At 56.8% G+C, this 20,600-nt stretch overlaps 2 protein-coding genes across 2 annotated transcripts in view; one reads left to right on the top strand and one right to left on the bottom strand.

Moving 5' to 3' along the window:
* The window catches only part of GGCT (gamma-glutamylcyclotransferase), a 1,150,694-nt gene that overhangs the window by 727,135 nt on the left and 402,959 nt on the right, over positions 1 to 20,600 (top strand). The gene's annotated exons all lie outside the window — the stretch shown is intronic.
* Positions 1,723 to 15,379, bottom strand: AQP1 (aquaporin 1 (Colton blood group)). The gene is made up of 4 exons (XM_050783254.1): positions 14,648 to 15,379; positions 5,011 to 5,175; positions 4,602 to 4,682; positions 1,723 to 3,778 (listed from the first exon to the last, which is right to left on the bottom strand). Exons 1-4 carry the CDS (start codon positions 15,029 to 15,031, stop codon positions 3,599 to 3,601), a joined length of 810 nt encoding a protein of 269 aa, XP_050639211.1. The 5' UTR covers positions 15,032 to 15,379; the 3' UTR covers positions 1,723 to 3,598.

The following is a 20,600-nucleotide window of genomic DNA, read 5'->3' as shown; positions in this document are numbered from 1 at the left end:
CAGCAGGGAGATTTGAGTGACACCACGTCCAGTTAGCCCTGAAATGAACAGACTTCTCCTGATGCCGGAGGACTCTGGGGCTGGCCCTTCTCTTGCCTTCCCCCTCCCCATGCCCACTCTGCAGGAGTGGCTGTGCTCTTCATGAAGCCTGGCTTCCTGGCTAGCCCACAGCTTAACTTAGCAGGAATCATGACAAAACCAGCCCAGACCACATCGTGGAAAAAGCCTGATCTTTGAAGCCAAGTAGAATAGGTTCAAATCCCAATTCTACCACCAACCTGCTGTATGGCCTAGGGCAAATCATTTCATCTTCAGGGGCCCTGGCATCTTCTACAAATGGGGACACATATCTCTACCTTCCAAGGATGTTGTAAAGATTAGAGTGAATGTATGCAAAATCTCAGGGAGATTCCTCACACATGGTAAGTGCTCAAGCAATACCAGTTCCCTAATGTCTTACTCAGGTCCTGCCTCATGGCTTTAGGATTCTAGAAGTCATATCTAAGCAATACACTAAAGAAGGCTGTGCCATGGAGTGGGGGTGAAATGGGGGTGGGGTAGGAGTGAATGAGTAGGAGTTGAGGTGGGGTGGCTGGGCCCATACTGGTGATTGGGAGGGCTTCAGGCCTAGAAGAATGTGACAAATTAAGGAGACAAGCCGAGAAGGGCCATGAGCGATAGGCTTGGAACACCCTCACAGGCGGGCTTGGGATGCAGCGGGCTAGCCCATACCCAATTCCCATAGCTTGGCTGGCACTCTGCCATTTATATGCCCCTCTCAAGCTGGGAGATAAGTTTCCTTATCTGTTGAATGAGCTAAAAGTTCTTGCGAGGGAATGGAGAAGAGTGTGCAGATGTGATGCACTGATTTGCAGGGACTGAGACAGCCTAGTGACCCAGGGCACACAGAAATTAGAAACCCTTTTCCATCAACACGGCCTCAGTCTTCACTGGCGGCGCCTAGCTCCTGGATCCCTGAGACCCAGCCCCCCTTATATCACCATCAGCCAGGCATTCCACAGAGGGGACAGGAACCATGTGTCTCCCAGGAGCAGTGCTGGGGCCCCAGGACCTGTCGATACACTATTTCCCGCCTCAGCCCACTGCCATGGTGATACCTGTTCCCTATTATCAGGCACTACTAAGTGTGTGTGCACGTCGGAAGGGTCAGGAGCTGGGGTCCCAGTCTCAATCTGAAGTAGCCCTAACTGCACTGGGCTCTGATGAGTGAGTCTGTCTCCCCTGAGATGCCCAGCACCGGTCAGATGGGTTGCAAATGTGAGTGGAGGGAGGGAGGAAGGTGGAACAATCCCAAGTGTTCCCTGGGCCCTGCTCTGTGGAGGGTAGAGGGGATGAGGGCGCTGTTAGACTTCAGGCCTGCTTTCCCCCATCCCGTCCATACTCCGGAATCAGAAATGGCTCCCATCGCTCCATTTAAACTGATCAGAAGCCTGCCCCTTTTCCCTGCCCCCAGGTCTCCAAAGTCATCCCACTGGGCTCTGGAAGTCTCCTGCTAGGGGCAGGACCCTGTATCCCTCAGATAGGGTTCTGGGGTGTGGCTGTATCCATCGCCTGAGATCGGTGGTCTTGAAGGCAGAAGGGGAGGCAGTGGCTCCTCCTCAGACTGGGTCTCTAGCAGTGGACTGATTTCCTTGTGGAGTCATCCAGAAACATTTGTGGGGACACGGCATCAAAAGAAGAAAAACTACAGGAAGCCCGAAGGACCTTACAAGTCATTTTCCTTTATTTGCTTAACATATAATGAAATTCCAACTCCAAAGAGACATATATGCAGAGCAGACAGATGCAGGGCCCTGGTGTGCAGCAGCCTAGAACCAAGCAGGGGGTGGGTGTGCCCCCCTCCCCTCCATCAAACCCTCCCCACTCCTGGCCCCTGGCCATTGCCCAGGCAGAAACTGAGAAGCTGGAAATGAGAGGAATCAGCCTTGTGGTCCAGGGAGTAGCCAGAGACAGGGCCTTGGTTACTAGGCCTGGCCAAATCATTGTTTAGCTGAAACCGTGGGCCTCAGTTTATCTGTTAAATGAGCTAGAAGTTCCTGCTGGAGAATGGAGAAGACAGTGTGCAGTCGTGATGCGCTGGTGATAGCTAAGGGCCTCCTGGTTGTCCCTCTGCTTCTAAATACCTGTGTAATTGTGTCTCTTGGTTTCTGTTGCCATCATGGCTAAGTGCACAGTGGTGGAGCTGCTCTGGCCCTGGTGGAAATGAATGGACTTATGTAGATAGATGAGTGGAAGAATTCAGCCTTCAAAGCTGATTCTGATCTCTGAACTGTCCTTGGGCTGCAACTATAGCAACCTCATCACGTCAAGGCTGACCCCTCCCCTCCAGGTCAATGCGGAGGGAAGGCTGTGGCCAGGGGTCACACGGCAAGCCTGTGCAGGTTACTCACCTGCTCAAATGCCTCCAACCAGGAGCTCATGAACAAGAGAAGAGCTTGCTCCATCCTGCTCAGGACCAGCTGAGGGCTTGGAAAACCCCCAGGCCCAGCAAGGTCATCTGCCTCCATGGGCTGACCTGCATCAGGCTCTTTCTGTTCTCAGGCTTTGGGCTTCAGATAGCTCAAGTGCTCTTTGATAAACATACGCCAGCATAATGGTGACCTGTGTCTACACTGATGAGAGGGAGTAGAGAACTGAAAGAATGAGCAAGATAATGCAGTGATAGATGGAAAGACCAACTAAAACTCAGAGAAGTAACATGGGTATTCCTCCTTCACCCTCCAAATGGCTTTATTTTGTCTAGGGAAGTCTCTCCATGGGGAACAGAAAGTTCCAACTACTTGGCTGGCTGTCGATCTCTGCTTTGTAGCCTGTCTGCTCTGCACACACGTACACAGAGGCGTGTGGCAACAGGCATGCCCCTGGGGAAAGAACACAGGGCAAGTGGAAAGAGCAGCCCTGGTCTAGACCACATCTTCTGGACCCATACTGTGTCTGCACTTAGGGGTTGCAGGCCCGTTGAGCTCTGCCGATCCCTGCCACTTTGCAGAAGGAGGTCGCTGAGGCCCTGAGATAGGGACAATTCCAAGGTCAGGCCGTAAGTCCGAGCGGGTCGGGGGCCTGCGAGCAAGCAGAGCTGAAGGAGCAAAGCTTGCCCCTCCACTGCACCTCCTGGGATCTCTCCCCTCCAAGCACCATTGGGAGCAAGGTGCATGTTAGGAGAAGAAGGAGGGCCATGCCCAAAGGCACAAAGCAATTACAGTAGAATCCCAGGCACCTGCGCAGGTGAGTCGGCGAGCAACTTTGGGGCAAGGGGGGACTTTGTGGCACACCTCCCATCACACTCTGAGGGGGCGACTAGCAGGTGGGTCCCTTTCTTTCACCTCCTCCACGACTTCAAGGGAGTGGATGTATTGGTAAATCTTGGTCCCCAGGAAGCTCTGAGGCCAGGAAACAGAAAGAGAGAGAAAGAGATAGAAACACCCCCAAATGAGGCTTGACCATGCAGGTCTGGCAGATCTTGGGGAAGTGACTTTGGCCAGCTTGTCAGAGTGTCTACAATACGGATTTCACCCCTCCCCTCCCTCCGCCCGTCCCTGCCCCTGCCCCCTACGTGGATGCCCAGGCCAGACCCCTTCTATTTGGGCTTCATCTCCACCCTGGAGTTGATGTCGTCGGCATCCAGGTCATACTCCTCCACCTGGCCGCTGGTCCACACCTTCACGCGGTCTGTGAAGTCACTGCTGCGTGGGGCCAGGATGAAGTCGTAGATGAGCACAGCCAGGGCTCCCCCGATGAATGGCCCCACCCAGAAAATCTAGGAACAGAGCAGGTACGTTGAGACGGCTCCACTCAGAAGCCCCTGGAAATCGTTCCCTGGGTTACCTCCCAGCCCACCACCCCGTTGGACAGGTTTTCTCCCACCTGCGATGGAGGCAGGTAGGAGCACCAAATCCTAACATCCTGATTCCAGTGCCCTCAAAACTGGCCCAGGCCAGAGTACATGGTAAGGGCACCTCCTTGCCTCTGCATGGCCCAGCTCAGGCATGGGCAGTAGCAGCCCCTTCTTGAGGAAGGCCACTGCCCCCACGCTTCCAGCTTTGAAAGGGCCCCAGAGACCATTGCCTAATGCAAAGCTGGCCTAGCACATCCACATCCACAACCATAAGAGACAAAATCCACTGAGCGCCTCCTCTGTATTGCGCTCAGTTTACAGATAGGGAGTGAGCCCTTTCCTCCTCCTGACCACCCTGAGAGGTGGGTACCACCATATGCCCCTCCGAAGCTCAGGAAACCAAGGCTCAAGCACACGGTGCAAGGTCATGCTGAACCTGAAAGTGGCTGAGCCAGGATTTGGAGCCCCACTTTCAACCACACAGCTGGGATGACCTGGAGGCCAGGCAGCATGGGGCAGGGCCGAGCTGGGAGGGCAGAGACTGGGCCTGAAACTGCTCACAGTGTGACCCCACCCTGCCTCTACATGGCAGGCCTCGGTTTCCTGATTTCCTGTCCCCTGGCTGTCTCCTAGAGCCTCCAGGACAGGAAGGGACACTGTGAGGGTGGGGTCAGGCTTACCATGGGACACCAAAGCCTCCCACCCTACCTCCCTGCACGGTATGGGCAGCCTGTGGGTCGCCTACCCAGTGGTTGCTGAAGTTGTGTGTGATCACCGCGGAGCCGAAGGACCGAGCAGGGTTAATCCCACAGCCGGTGTAGTCAATCTGTGAGGGAAAGAGACAGGAAGAGGCAAAGGCAGAGAGTCACAGGTGAAGAGAGAGTGAGAGGAGGGAGAGGGTGGAGGGAGAGAGAACAATCAGGGTGGGGGACAATGAGATCCAGCAAGAGAGGAGTGCTGACCTCAAGCTGGGCAGGAGGTCCCTCTGCTCCTCTCCAGGGCAGGACCCTGCCCCCAGTCCCCAGCACTGACCTGCCATCCTCCACCCAATGGCAAGAGCCCTGCCGGGAGCTCCACTGGCTGCCCATGGCAGGGCACCCCACCAGCCCCTGCCCTCCCTTCCCCCCCACCATCTGGGAGGGCCCCTGACTCACAGCCAGGAGGTGTCCAAGGGCTACAGAGAGGCCAATGGCAAGGGGGGCTGAGCCACCAAGGTCGCGGCGCCTTCGGTCAGTAGTGGCCAGCACACACAGCACCAGCTGGAGGGTCCCGATGATCTCGATGCCCAGGCCCTGGCCCGAGTTCACGCCATCAGCCAGCTGCAGGGGACATAGGCGGTGAGGACTGGTGAGGAGGGTAGGCAGGGACTATGTCCCAGGACCCCAAGGATCCCCAGCCTCCCAGACCCAGGCATGGAGGGCAGACCCTCAGATGGGCCTTCAGAGTCCATCGCAGGATCCCGGGCAAGCACACACAGCAGGTAGTGGAAATCAGGCCTTGAACCCACCCACTGCTGTTGATGAAACTCCAGCTCAGCCCCTAATACCTGCCTAGACCCAGGCTCCACTCTGCCTAGAAGCTGGAGAGGCCTGGGGTGAGCTGAGGCCTTCTCATCCAGCTGCAACCAGGCCAGGGCATTCTGGGGTACCAAGGCCAGAGGCAAGGGGCAAGCCCCAGGCATGAAGATGATGGTCAGGAGCACTCCTAGGAGAAGAGATGCAAACAGGTGGGAAGGCCCAGCAGGGGACATGGCTTCATACCCAAAAGTCCAGACCATTCTACCCCATGCCCAACTGCATCTAAATTCTGGGGCTGGGGAGGCCTTCAGAGAGGTCCTGGCTCTCTCCACCCCTCTTTCTCCTCTGTGCTTGCCTCCCTTATTGTCTCCATCCTCTCTCCTTCTCCACCCCTGTATCTTTCCTTGGTCCAAGGCCATTACTTCTGGCCCTGCCCTCCCTGTCTCTCCTTCTCTCTTCTTCCTCCCCACTGCTGGCCCCAGCCTCACCCTCCCTCTCCCTGGCCAGAGAGGCCCCGCCACCACTGTCTGGCTGCCACTTACTCCTGGGCCACTTTTAGAAACATGACTCATGGAAAGAGAAGGGAATGGGAGCTGCCGTGAGGTCATGAAAGCCCTCCCCATGCAGCTGCCCCAGGAGGACCCCTCCCCAGGAAGCCCCAGCACCTTCCACTATGCTTTGTGGCCATCCCAGGGGCTAAGTGCACTCACACAGGGGAGCTGGACCACATCAGCAAAGGCTCCCTTGCATAGATGCCCAGATGAGGTCACTTAGGCTGCCTTCTCCCAGGCAGGGCTGTTGCACCCAAACACTTCCCAGCTGGGAGTCTCACTACCCAGCTCCCATCCTCAGGATATGGGAGGGTCTCTAAGGCCATAGGGAATTTTGCAAAATCCAAGGTAGGGGGGCACACCTTGGAGGTTTTCCCAGCCCCACCCTGAGGCCATCCTACAAGAACAATCCTCTTCCCGCCTTTGTCTGCAGCCCTGGGTTACAGGGAATGACTCACATCCCCTCCCCTGCCTTGCAGCCCCAACTTTGGGCTTTTCCTGGCGGACCCCAGGGCTACATCCCTTAGGTCCGCCAGCCCTCTGGGCAATGCCCAGTTCCCTTTCTGTCCCAAGGTTGGGCCGAGGAGGCAGAAGCCCTGTGTTCAGGTCCTGACTCTTCTACTTTCTGGCACCGTGAGCATGGCCTATCCCCTCTGGTCTTCAGTCTTCCCATCTACAAAATGGATCTCATTGTCCATGCCTGCTCTCCAGAGCAGCTGGGAGGTTCAAAGGCCAAAGGGGCTGTCTCAGGGCATTTGGAAAGAGTTGCCGATGCAGGAGGAATGGGGTAGTGGTTGTGACTCTTGTTTTGGTTCTTCTCATTGTGGGTGCAGGATTTGGGGACAGGCAGAAGGAGTGACGGCAGCTGGAGCTGCTGGCAGAAGCCTGCCCAGAGTTAGGACAGGCCGAATGGGGTTGAGGCTGGTGAAGCCAGCCTGGCTAGTCCTGATGCCCACCCACACTTGCACCTGTGAGGCCCCTGTCCCTCTGGATCTGAGCCCTCAGGAAGCTCGCGGCTCCTTCTATTCGTCTATCTTCTGCTCTGTGAGGGTGGCCTAATTGCTAGCTGGCAGAAGTCCTGAAACCAGCCCTTCCCCGATGATTAATGGAGTCATCGCTGTAAGTGGCTCCCGCCTTGGAGAATCCTCCCAGCCCCACCCCTCACAGATGTGACCAGAAGGAGCTCATCTCCTCCTCTGTTTCTTAACCAGCTGTGAGAGTCCCAGCTGCTACCCAAAGACACCATGCTTTTCATGCAAAGTGGACAGAGCAGAGGGTGATGGTTCCAGGCCCTGTACTCTGAGTCCTTGGGAAGGGGAGGGGTCAGCCACCTGCCCTGGGAATTCTGGAATGTGCCTTCCTGACTGCTGAGAACCACATGGGCTGACAGCCTTCCTCTCCAATACCCACTACCACCACCACCAGGAAGCCTCCCCTGCTTGCTTCAACATCTACTGACAACCTTCCTTCAACTGCCTAATACACTTGCATTATTTACATCTGGAAAAACTTGATAATTCAGAATTGGAAGGGGCACTGAAAGGCCTGTTGAAACTCAATGTCCAGGAAAGAGCAGGTAAAATACTTCAAATTGTATGTTACTGTTTACAACCCATTAAATTTGAAAAGTTGCTTACACAGGGACAATTCCCATTGTAATCACTTGTTTTATACATATATGTATATATATACACATATATAATATATATTTTATATATAGTATATATAAGTGTATATGTGTGTATGTGTGTGTGTGTGTGTGTGTGTGTTTGCACATCCCCATGTAGTTTTGCCTGGCCCAGGTCTTATTAAGGCAGAAAAAAGTAACAATCAGAACAATTCTCTTCCCGCCTTTGCAGCCCTGGGTTTTGTGAAGGCAAGTATTACCTAAAGAATAATCCACATATTTCTTCTGAAGTGTCAGAAGATACAAGCTCTCCATTTTGTGCTGAGCCCTTGTAAAAACACTGCTCAAGGCCCAGTTCAGACCCCACCAGCTCCTAGAAGCCTTCCCAGATCCCTGGCTGGAATTAACTTCTGCTCCCACCCACCATGCCCTCACTGAATTCTCTGCATCTTGTAGGAAACCAATCTTCCTGCAGCCTATATGGGTGCATCTCCTCCTGGCCTGGGAGCTCGGTGAGGACAGGGTGGGGGACCTCTGCCATTTCTCTGCCCACACATCTGAGGAGAGGCTCATTGTGTGGTGACAGAAGTGGCAGAGAATGCTAATTTTCTAGAACCCCCACCCTCACTAGGGGCAGCCTGGCTCCAGAGAAGCTCTCCGGACCCAGGGCTATCTTCCTCACTTTCTAGCTGGGAAACAATGGGCCAATCATTAGCCTCTGGGAGCCCCAGAGGGCAGCCTGTGTGATGGCTCAGTGAGATGATGATGCAGAGGCTGAGGCCCAGGGAGGATGCAGCAAAGCCGGGATCCTTGCCCCATAGTCTGTGCCACCCTACACTCACAGGTCAATGGGCTGGTCACTCCCAGGCCCAGCCAAGGGACCTGGCTATTGCCAGCTTGGACTTGGGAGCCAGCAGAAGGTGGCTCTGTGGCTGTCAGTGTGTCCTGCCTCTAGGGCAGCCCAGGGATGATCTCTCCAGGCAATGTGCTCTAAGCCTTCCCCGCTGCCCATAGACAGGCCAACCAGGGTAGCTTCCAAGACACGGGGCCCCTGGCTTGGCCTGGGCACTCTGGCGCCCTGGCCTTGGGGAACAGCAGGCTCCAGAGCCAGGCCTGACTGAGGCTCTGAGCATTCGTTCTCGAGGTACAGGAACCATCGAGGCCTGCCCTGCCCACCGCAGTGCCTCCAGGACTCAGCACTGGGCAGTGAGGAGACCCATGTGGGCCCCACAGTGTCACTCCTCCATGGGTGTTCACACGTGGACATGGGGGTATTCCTGGTTTTGTGTGCCTCTGTGTGTCTTTGTAAATAAGTGTCTGCTGTGTCTGTGGATGACCACATGTGTCCAGGGCTGACTCTCTTTTTTGTTAGATTGTAAGTGGTTTATTACACAATAATTAAATTTTTAAAATCTATAAAAGAACTACAAAAATCCCCCACGTGTGTGCACTAAACAACATAGCCTAAAAATAAATGCGGGAAAAATTGACAGAATTACAAGGAGGATTGGATCACTCTACCACCAGAGTGAAAAATTTTAACAATCTTCTATTAGAAATGTATAGAATCATGAAGCAGCCCAAAACTACCAATATTACGAACAGGGAGGGTTCAAACCCCATAATTAACAAGCTTGATTTAAGAAAAATATGAAAAACCCTGTACCCGTGAATTAGAGAATGCACACTCTTTTTCATCCCATGTTGGATATTTAGACAACTGATGAGGTACTGACCAAGTGTCTCGGCCCTCTCTGGGAACAGCTATCATACAGGGGTCTCTGCAGAAAATGAGGTCCTGGAGGCCGTGCTGTGTGTTTGCACTGGGTATGTCTGATGGCACTTCTGAGTGCCTCACTGTTTCCCTGTGTCATATACCCACACAGGTGCCACTACCAGCTCGAGAGGGAAGACAAGAGAAAAACAAAATGAGCCCCCCGTGTGAGAAAGCAGCAGGTCTCAACAAGCCCTTTATTTGCTCCCAGAAACCATTTCATCTTCCTGACAAGAAACAATACACAAAGCAATGGCTTCCTCCCTCCCTCCCTCCCTCCCTCCTTCTTTTCCTAACTCCAGGGCAGGGAAAGGAAAAGGCTCCATTGAGGAACCCCCGCCCAACCCTCCTTGGGTCCCAGAGCCTGAGTGGGACCATCCGGTCTTGAGAATGTGCTTTGTGTACCGTGTGTGCGTCCCCCACGCAAGAGCACATGTGTGTGCATGTTTGTGCTTGTGCCATGTGTGTATACTTCGGAGCAGCAGAAATAATCAAGGGCTAGGAGGCAGCGCCACACCTCTGTCTCCGTGCCTCCGTGGGCTTCAGTTTCCCCATCAGTAAAATGGAGGCCTTGGCCCAGATTCTAGCCCCTGGCAGTATCTAGAAATACCTCCTGCCTGACCTCAGGTTGGTCACCCTCCAGCCCCAGATCAGAAACCTGAGCACCGGATCCCCCGCAGGCCTCAGCGTGACACAAAGCCTATGTTGCAGAACCTGTCACCCACCCCACTGGACCCCTGCATAGACCAGCACCCCCAAAGCAGCCTCCCCACCAGATAGCATCTACTTGCACACCCCTAATGGCAAGGACCTTATTGACTTAGAGGCAGCCCCTTCTTCATGTCAACAACAATATCAACAACAACCTTCTTTACACTGAGTAGAAATCTGCCTCTCAAGGGGCCCTGACAGCGAGATTGCAGGCACTGAAAGGAGCTGCTGAAAGGGCCGGGGTCATTTTCCAGCCTTTCTGGATGTCTTTTAAGTTGGAGATTTCAGCCTCAGAGTATGCCCACCCCACTGAACTGTAGCTCCTGGCTGAGTGAAGACAGCCCCTCATGATCCCCCTGGGTACCATTCCATGTGGGCAAGGAGCCCCTCTTGTCCCCAGGGGGAAGCCCTGACTGAGGGGACCCTGGCTACTTGCAGGGCCTCGTGGACAGTATTTTCCTGCCTTCACCTCCAGGTGTGAGGGCTCAGATCCCAGCCATTCAGGAGACTCCAGACTTGGCGCTTCCAGAAGGTAAGGGCCATGGCCCCTCCTGGGTGGGGGCCTTAGACTAAGTGGGGGCACCATCTGAAATTGGCTTGCAGTGAACTAATGGCCCCTTGGGGGTAATGAGCAGGGGGTGAACCCCTCAGACAGGCATCCCAGGGGGCCATGTCCCTTCTCAAAGCATGGCCCCTTCAGAGTTCCCAGGGCAAGCCCCGGTCAGGGCCAAGCATTGGGATGGGCAACACTGGGACCAGCTGGGCTGTTCTGAGGGCCTTAAAGGGGAAGCAGCCTCAGGATTTTCCGTGATGAGGGAAGTCTCCACCACAAAGCTCCCGCCCCATCTCTGTGCCCTCCCCCTCATCTGGGGCTGGCGGAAACAGTAATTATATGTCCCAGATGTGGCATCACCACCCAGCCCCCAGCCCCTCCCTGGGCAGGCCGGGTTGGGCAGGGACATGGAAACTCTGCCTTCCTTTCCCCAGCCCTCCCCTGAGCTCTGGAGGAGGTGGCAGCACCCCCGGGAGAACTGGTGGCATGAAGGGGCCTCTCACTTTATGACTGGGGAAACTGAGGCCCAGAAAAATGGGATAAAGGGGAGAGCTTAGGGCTTCGGTCAGGCCCCTGATGCTGCAGGTAGAAACACTTCATGAGCAGTCAGGCCCCGAATGAGCAGGACTGGGAGAAGACCCCAAAGAGGGTAGCTTTGCCCTCTGCCTGAGCCCAGCGGGCTGAAATCACAGGCTCTGGGGACCCAGACCCCTTCCCCTGGATGCAGCGCCTGGCCCAAATCCTGAGCACTCACCACCCTCCTCCCATGCCCCTCCAGCCTGACCATACCCCACAACTCCCACACCATGGCCCCCACCTCCTCCTAGCCTGTGCTCACACAGTCCCTCTGTCCCTTCCCTCTGCAATGTCTCCACATTCAGGCTCCTACGAAACCTTCTCCCTGATGCCTTCCAGGCCCTCCCACCCCTTAAGTTCAAAAGTTCCTGGGCCTGCCCTGACACCTCTTATCACATCTGCCTCCTGCTCCGTATCACAGACAGCTGGGCACTGGCTTATCTTGACCTAGGGCTGTGGGCTTCTCTGGGGAGGCAGCCAGGCTAACCTAACCCAGTTTAGACGTGAGCACCCAGCAGTCCCCAGTCATGCTTGTAGGGAGCCGGCTGAGCAGACCAGACAGCAGAAGAATGAAAAAAGCCGGCAAATACCAGGAATCCTGAGTCCACCAGCATCTCCTACTTCTCAGAGCCCAGCCACACCCTGCTATGTCACTATCTCATAGACAGGAACTAGGGCCACACAGGCCGGTCTGTTGTGTAATGCCACATGGTATTAGTGGCTGAGCTAGGACAGGGACAGGCAAGAGTGTCCACCCCAGCCTCAGAGCCTCTCACCCTTGGCTAAAATTGGTATATGGCTCTTAGTACTAACCGGGACCTTGCAGGCTGGATGGAGGCCCACGGTCTCTCTAGGGCGTATCCTGAGCCCTGACTCAGTCAGGAGAAAGTTGTCCCCAACATGTCCCGAAGGGACACCCCCTGACTCACTGCAACCACTTCCTGCCACTTCTTTCTCTGTTTTCCTTGGAAATCTCCATGCCAACCACTTGCCCCACCCAGGTTTTGGCCGGGGTGGGGCTCAGGGCCAGAGAGGCTGCAGGAGCCTCCCCCAGGTCATGAAGGACAGTGTGTCACCTGCTGCCCAGACCGTTCCCTGCTCCTCTTGAGGCATCCAGGCCACGCCTGAGACCCCTCCAGTTCCAGGGCCAGTGTCTGACGGGAGCCTTTAGGGGGGTACCTTCTCTATTTCTAGGCCCAGAGTTGAGCTTCTGATCCCCACCCTTCCACTGTCGGGACAGGGCAGTGCCTGAGCCCCCACCATCATGCTTAGCACTCTTATGTTCAGCACTGCCCCTGCTGGGCTGCTCTTAGCCAGCCTTCGTGGGATGGGTGATAAGCTCAAAGCAATGAAGTGAGCTGGCTGTCTGGGTGTGGCTGTGAGGTCACAACACTTAAGTCCCCTCTCGAGGGTCAGGGTCCACAGCTCCAATAAAGCTCAATAAGTTAGCAGCAGACAGGTCTTGAACCCAGGTGTCTGCCTCCCAGCCCAGGGCCGGCTCCCACACTAGGCTGCTCCTCTTTCTCTCCCATTTGCAACACGCCCAGCCCAAGTATTGGGGTGACTATAAAAAATGAAGGCCAGGGAGGGAATGGGGCACAGGAGTCGGGTGTGGCCTCTGATCCAGATGGCACAGAAGGGGCCCGCCCTCCCGCCTCTGGCTCGGATGCACATACTAGAGTGTGAAGCCTCTGCCAGCAGGTGCAGAGGTTCTGCCCTGTGAGATGGGAGGGACGATATGGGGTCAGAAAGTCTAGGAATCACATCCCCTCCCCTACAGGGACGCTTCCCCAGCCCAGCATACCCAGCCAAGCTTCAGTGTGAGCTTGACCCTACCCAGTGGAACTCCCCGAGGCCACAAGCTCTGCCCCCACTGGAAACTGAGGCCTGGGGGCAGAGCTTGACATGGCCTGCCTGAACTCTGTCCCGTACATACCCCGCAGCCACGTCTAAACTGGCTAAAGTCTAAACTCCAGCCCATGGAGGTAATCTTCAATCTTGGGCCAAGCAGAGGTTGGCTGCAGAGGAGGTTGGGTGAGGTGTCACCGTGACACAAAAGCGCTAAGCCCCCCGTGGCTGGGCTGAGCCAGCTGCCCTCTGCACCAGACCTTCACCTAGCCTCCCCCAGGCTGTCAGCCGCAGGATCTGAACTTTGACTGAGAAGCGAGAGGACAGCCGCTGTAATCACTACGGCCATCTCTGAGGCGCCCTCAGAGATGGCCCACACAGTCCCCACACCCACCTGCCCTGCCTACAGCCCTGCCAGCCTCATCTCTCCAGACAAGTCCTCCTCTCTGCTTCTTAACTTCTCTCCCTCCCTGTGAGGGCACCCCCAAGCCTGCTCACCTGCCCCTTGGGCCCTCAGAGACATCCTCCAAGCCTTCCTCAGTCTCTCAGGCCAAATCGCCTCCTGCTGTTGCCCAAGCCCGGCCTGAGTTTGCACTTGTCTGAGGAGCTGGGAAAGGCCAGGTCTGGGACAGCAGGCAGCTGCCACCAGCGGCCACTTTGCCATGCTAAGCAGCCCAGGAGACATTCTTTTCCACAGCTGCCACCCAGTCACCAGCATCTGCTTGTCATTAGTGACCCCAGTCCAGACCCCATTCAAGCCGGGAGCCATGGGCACGTGTGGTTGCAAACTCACCCCCACACACCCTAACACAGCAGCACAAACATGCACACAGTTTACACAAGCACAGAGACTCATGCTGGCAGACGCATGCACACATACACACCTGCACACACACACACGCGCACGTACATGCACACACGCACATGCGCGCACACCCACCCACACACACACACACGCCACACCTCTCAGTGCCTGGAGACCATGGAGCCCAGCACTTGCCCCCCAGCCCATACTGTAATCCAGGAAAACTGCCTTCAAACAGCCCCAGAAAGAGTTTTCACTGCCTTATCTTTGTCTAATTCCCAGGGGCGGAAGAGTGGAAGACGGCCTTTCTCTGGATTCCTAGAGGTGGTTTGTTTGGAAACCTGTGTGAATATGGGGGGCTCCCTGAGGGAGTCCTGTTCACACACCTGCAGAACCAGCTGCAGACAGGCTGGGCATCTGGTTCAGGGTGGCTGGGGAAAGCGGGCGAAGTTTCCCCAGGGTGCAGGGCTGGGGGAGGAGGGAGTTGGTGGCACAGGCAGGACTGAGAAGGGCCAAAAAGCTACAGCCAAGGGGCGAGGAGCTGCTGGCCAAGCTTATTCCCCTTAATAGATGCCCTGCAGGGGACATTGGCAAGACCATTATTCTCTTGATCTCAGCTTCCCACAGTGCCTGGCAGAAAACAGGCTCTGGGAGGCATGCATAACTGAGTTCCAGCCCCAGCTCTCCCCCCCGGCTCTCTATGTGACCTCCAGCAACCTCTTGTCCTCTCCGTTCCTCAGTGTCCGCATCTGCACGATGGGCAGAGGATGGAACTGGTGCCTTTCAGCATCATTCTAGAACCCCCCAAGCTCGGGGACACCCCACTCACATCATTGCGGCCGAGCGAGTTCCCAGGCAGGGAGGAGGTGATGCCCGAGAGGATGGCGGCGGCGACGATGGCCCCCACGCACTGGGCGATGATGTACATGAGGGCACGGAAGATGCTGATCTGGCAGCTGAGCAGCAGCCCCAGCGTGACAGCCGGGTTGAGGTGGGCGCCACTGATGTGACCCACGCTCTGTGCCAGCGTGGCGATGCTCAGTCCGAAGGCCAGCGACACCTTCACATTGTCCTGGACCGCCGTCTGGTTGTTCCCCACCGGGTATTTGAAGCCCAGGGCAGAGCCGATGCTGATGAAGACAAAGAGGGTCGTGGCCAGGAACTCAGCCACCACTGCCCTCCAGAAGAGCTTCTTCTTGAACTCGATGGCCATGCTGGCAGGGGGCTTGGCCTGAGACTTCTGCCGGGTGCTCAACTCCCTCTGAGAGCTGAGCCACAGCCTGGGCTGGGCCTATTTATAGGGCCGGGGGGCGGGGGGAGCACAAAGGGAGGAAGGCCTCTCTTCACTCCTGGCCCGCCCCACACCGCACGGACCTCCTCTGGATGGATGCAGACACGGCTCTGCTGTCCGCCTGCCAACTTTTTCCTTCCTCCTCTCCCCCTCCCTCTCTCTTTCCCTCCGCCCTCAGCCCTGCCCAGCCCAAGGAGGCAGGCAGGAGGCAGCCGTTGCTCTAATAGGCTTTGGGAAATTCTTCCAAGCTGGCCCCACTTAGGGGACCAGAGAAATCCAGGTGTCTCCGCCCTGTGTGCAAAGCTCAGGGGGTTCCTGAGGACACAGCCAGGTGCTCCGGAGTGGGCGGGGTGGGCGGGGTGGGCGGGCTGGACTCAGTGGGTGGACGTTGCCCTCCCTGGAGGCAGGCACCATGATCCTGCTGGCCTGACATCCCCATCCCAATCCAGAGAGGCACTGGTCTGGAGTCCCTGGGCCCAGGGCTCCAGAGGGGCAGTCAGGGCCTCCCACACGGCCACTGCATGCCATGTTAGGGATGTCCCAGAGTCTCCAGTCTCCCCGAGCCAGGCCTCTGTGGATGGGGCACGGAGGCATCAGAAGGTGCAGAGAGGTTGTCTGTGGCTGCCCTCCACGCTGTGGTTGGGGACAGGCCTGAGCTAGGCAGAGCTCTTAGAAAGCCGCTACCCTGGGAGCTCCCAAACTTCTCCAGAGCAATTTGAACCAATGATTTGTGGGCAGGTTGGTGAAGATGGGACAGTTTAGGACTTTCCTCTCAAGGCAGTCACACTGGCGGGTCACTGGGAAGGTGGAAGGAACGGCAGCCCCACCTGGCATTGGAAGGTGATGGAGAGGAGGGAGGGAGGGAGCAGGAGAGAATGGGAGAGACAGAGATGCAGGCTGAGGGGAGGAGAAGAGACAGACAAGGAGAAAGGAAAGACAGTAGCCAGGAATTAGAGCAAAAGTGGAAGCGAAAGAGACAGACCCCCAACCAGAGACAGTGAGACAAGCAGGGCCAAGAGAGACAGAGAGAGCGCAGAGGGCTAGGAAAAGACAAACTGAAACAGGGAGATAGGACTGGACCCAGAGCCAAGAAGTAGAAAGGGAGAGATAAATGAGGAGAAGGAGAGACCAGTAGGGGCCAGACGAGCCCCTGCAAAGGGAGGGGCCGAGGCCCTGCTGCGGACCCCCGCGGGCCCCCTGCGCCCTGGGCATCTCCAATCCAGAGGCCCAGCGCCAGCCAACAAACAAAAAGAATCCGGACTCTGGGGCCAGCAAGCTGTCAGGAATCCCTGGGCCTGGCCCACTTCCCTGCTGCATGGAACGTGCTGGAAGAGCCAGGCCCAGGAGGGAGGGTCCCCCTGCATCCCCTAGGGAGGGCCTGGGATGATCTGGGCTCTCCTCCCACCTCCTGCCTGCCCCACCACCGTCCTACTCGGGAGTGTTGGCATCTTCCCATTTATAGGCCTGGTGAGAGGACTTCTCTGAGTTCTAAGTGTGCCTGGGGCAGGATAAGGATGAGTGGGTCTTATGCCTCTTGTCCAGGGGCCATCCTGCAGAGAATGACACCAGCCGTTACTGGCCACCCCTCTGCCCAGCTGTGGCCTGGCTCTCGGGGTGAACTGCCAGGGACCAGCCTGATGTGTGTTTGCTGGGGCTGCAGGGGGTGATGACGCATTCCCCTAAGTGCCTATACAGGACGGTGGTGGCCAGCAGACCCTGCCTGCTCAGAGAGCCCGGGTGGCCGAAAGTCATCAGTACTTTCTTAGCTGTCCAGGAGAGGGAACTGGCCCTGCTGGGCTACTTCCTGGGCCCTCCTCTACATCCTTTCCTCTGAGGAACCCTGGCTCAGCATTCCAGGCTCTGGGAGGCTCCCTCACACCCCTGGCCCCTGGCCCTTGGCCCCATGCCCTGGCAGGGACATTGACCCACATGAGGAGCTCTCTGGTCAGTTCCAGGGGTGTCCAACCAGAGCTCTCTCTGCAGGGCTAGGATCCCCTCACCTTGAAGTTTTGGAGGGCAGACTGTTTCTCCTGCAGACCTGGCTCCTGAGGGCAGGGGGTGGCACCCCTCAGACCAGAGTCCTCTGGAACACAGCCATTTCCCTTCAGGCCACAGGCTCCTGGGTGTCTCCTGCAGACCATGTCTACTGAGAGACATACACACCACCCTCCTCCTCCCCTCACCTGTCCCTGCCCTGCTCTGCTTGGTGCAGGGCTGTTATGAGGCTGGCGGGTGCTGGGACTCAGCCAAGAAGACTTGAGCAAAGAAGCAGAGGCAGAACTGGCACCAGGCCACAAGGAGCCACTGAACTCAGGCCAGTGTGGCCATGCAGAGTGGCAGAGACAGGAAAACAGGCCTGCGTGGACCCAGGCATGTCCCGTGTGTCCATGATGGTGTCCGTGGCTGGGTCAGCATCTGTGCAGCTGAGGACCCATGATTTGCTAGGGGGCCCATGTGGGTAAGACTCATCTGGGACTTACTAATTTATCTAACATATAGTTGGATAAATGTTTAGTGTGTGTCATGTGCCAGACATTGCTCTGGGTACAGGGGAGACAGCCACGAGCCAGACAGACCAGCTCCTGTTCACATGCAGTTTCCATCTTGGTGTGAGGGCCCGCAGGCTAGGTGAGGACACGCTGGCTGATGACCGACGTATTGTGGAGTGTGTGTGTGTGCGCGCGCGCTCAGCAGAAGCCCCTGCTCTGCACTGGGGCAGGAGGCCAGGGGGATCGGGCGAAGTGGTCAGGCAAAGCACCTTTGCCCAGGCAGGTAGGTGCCCACCAATCTCAGGAGGCTATGAGGGTCCTCAGGGTGCCACTCCACCTCCCCCTGTGTCTCCCACCCTCTCCCCCTTGTGAGTGTGGCCTCTGCCTTTAATACCACCATTACGGCTCCATTCTTTTGAAGGAAGGCATGGCTGTCAGCAGGAGGCGCCACCAGAATGCAGGCACGGCCAGGAATGCCGATACGCAGCTCATGTGCCCACCATCTCCCAGGGGCCCTGTGGCCATCACCTGGCCATGTGGATAAAAAGGGGAAAGGCTTGCCGCTGCAGCCCCAGGCCCAGGGATGTCTCCAACCCCTCCGCCTCCTTCTCTCTGATCTGCCACAAATCCAGGCCGACCAGAGGAGGAAGGAAGGAAGAAAGGACACAGTGTCCAGCTGGGGCCTGTTTCCTGCAACCCCAGAAGGCTCAGATTGTAAGTGACTTGCCAAGGAAAGGCAGAGCTGGCACTAAAACTCAGGACGCACCCATCCCAGAGCCCAAATGCAGTTCTCTGCCCGCCTGTCAGGAAGGGCCCCCGATGACCTGATTATCAGACAGAAAGCCCAGTACAAAATCTGGGGGCTACAGGCCCAGAGAGGTGCCAGGATAGGGTAGGGGGGAGGGAGGGAGGAGAGGACAGCCTCCAACAACCATGTATAATTGGGGTGGTGGGGCAGGAATGGAAGCACCGGACTAAGAGTGGGCACCAGAGGAGCTGAGGGCAGCCAGAGCCATCCCTGTGATTCCAGTGAGCCCTAGGAGACTGGGCTCCAGGGCAGGTGCTGTGTGCAGCCCAGCTCTCTTCCAGGACTTCCTGACTTGGCAGGTGCTGTCCCCTCGCCCTCTGCTGGCTCCTGCATCCTCCCATGGACTCGGGCCGAGCCAAGCTAAATAAAGGGGCTGCCCCCACCCCCACTTCTGAGCCCTGGGCGGGGCTTAAGGACACTGAGGCTGGGCACTGCCTGGCCCAGCTGACAGCAATGGTCTCGGCAAAGGCTTTTCCAGATGTGCCTCATTCCTGACATGCCTGGGATACCCATGTTCCAGCCAGAGCTGGCTGTTCCCAGGACTGTCTGGGCCCCATCTCCCAGTGGGAGAGCCTTGGGCTTCATCCGGAGGAAGGTGGACGGAGCCTCGGGTGTTGGCTGAGGGTCCAGACCTTGGGTGTGGCTGAGGTTATCACTGGCCAGAAGCTTCTGCTAAGTGCAGGGTAGAGGGGCCAAGGCGGGATGGACCATCCCTCTGGGGCCAGCAGGGATTTCCCACCCACAGGCCTGGCTGGGGGAAACAATGACTTCATTCCCTCCAGGAGGGCCACCAGGAAGATGGAGCTTGGGGTAGGAGGGGACTCAGACAGCAGACTGGTCCGGACCATCTAGTCACCATCAGCTCGCCCACAGCTTGGATGAATTTTCCAGAATCATTCAGGCTTTCCTGAATTGGGGCAGAGAACCCTGATGGAGGGTGGGAAAAAAGGACCCAGTTCCCATGGGTACTAGAAAGGAGGTGGTGAAAAATCAGAAAATGCTCCTCCCAGTAAATCCGTCCCAACTGACCAGTGGCTCCTGGCTCTGCTTAAAGATCCTGCACAGGGCATCCGCTGCCATCCCACTCCTGACTGACCTGCCGGCCCTGGCTCTCAGGTCACCCTGAGAGGTGGTGCAGACACAGGCCTGCACCCACAGGAGGCCACTGGCCATGGACCAGTCTACAGTGGTCCTTTGCATGAGGCAAGGCCAGCCCTCTCCAAGCCTGGGGGAGCAGAGGAGGGGCCCAGGCCCAGAGCACACAGACCCAGAAAAGAGACAGGATGGCCCCAGGGTCTCTCAAGTTCCTCTGCCCGGAGCTCTCCACTGGCCATCCTTTTGAGGCCCTCACCACCCCTTCCTGCTCTAGACAGAGGCTCTGGCTCCACGCCCCAGGCTGGCAGTGCCTGGTTGCTGGCACCCACACTCTCCTTTCTGCCATGGTGCCGTTGCCCTCCTCCCCAGCTGCAGCAGCCCCTCCTGATCCCTCCTCCACAACAGAACCCTCGGTGAAGGTCAAGGCCGTGCTCACCCCAGGCCCACAGTCCCCAAAGCAGGGCCTAGGCCTCTGTGTTCCTGCCCACCGTGCCCTGCCGCAGAGCTGAGCAGAGGGCTGGGCATGGAGGGGGTTATCCTGGTGGCATCTGCTGACTGTCTCAATCCCCCGAGAGAAGAGATAGGCACCCACCTCTCAAAGCCAGTGAATTCCTCCCTGTCTGACAGATAATTCCTGAACATTTAGGTGTCACACGATCTCTCTTAAATCAAAAGCGGATTTAGCGGGCCACCAGTGATTCACCAGAGCTGGAACAATTTAGTAATTTTCTAGGCTACTGCCTCCCATGCACTTCTCCTCTCCCTGCCCCCAGCCCCTCCTCACCCCGCCGCTGCCTGCCCTGAGCACTGGCCAGGCTTACTGTCCTAGGGGTGCAGGGATAATATTGTACCCATTTCTTTATGGAAAGCATAGTTTTCTGATGTTTTACCGTCAACTCTCCAGCAATGGTCCCTGCTTGATGCCGTAGAGGATGAGCCACAGAGACAGGACGGGGAAAAGTTGCCATCAGCCAGGCTGGGGTCTGTGAGGGCTTGAGGTGCCACATTCAGGGACGGGGCAGAGATTTGAGAGTCGGACTGAACTCTCAGAATGAGGGTGTCCTGAGGAGACTGGGCCTACTTCCACCCCAATTCTGTG

The sequence above is a fragment of the Macaca thibetana genome, chromosome 3, assembly GCF_024542745.1.
Source record: "Macaca thibetana thibetana isolate TM-01 chromosome 3, ASM2454274v1, whole genome shotgun sequence".
Classification (NCBI taxonomy): domain Eukaryota; kingdom Metazoa; phylum Chordata; class Mammalia; order Primates; family Cercopithecidae; genus Macaca; species Macaca thibetana.
Note: the sequence above shows the minus strand (reverse complement) of the source record. Positions and strands in the feature narration are given on the sequence as shown.

Excerpts from the sequence above, each read along its gene's own strand:
- AQP1 (XM_050783254.1), bottom strand. The coding sequence starts at position 15,031 with ATGGCCATCGAGTTCAAGAAGAAGCTCTTCTGGAGGGCAGTGGTGGCT. Across the intron at positions 5,176-14,647 it reads ACTCGCTCGGCCGCAATGAT|CTGGCTGATGGCGTGAACTC; the intron begins GTGAGTGGGGTG and ends TGTCCCCTGCAG. Across the intron at positions 4,683-5,010 it reads CCCTTGGACACCTCCTGGCT|ATTGACTACACCGGCTGTGG; the intron begins GTGAGTCAGGGG and ends TTTCCCTCACAG.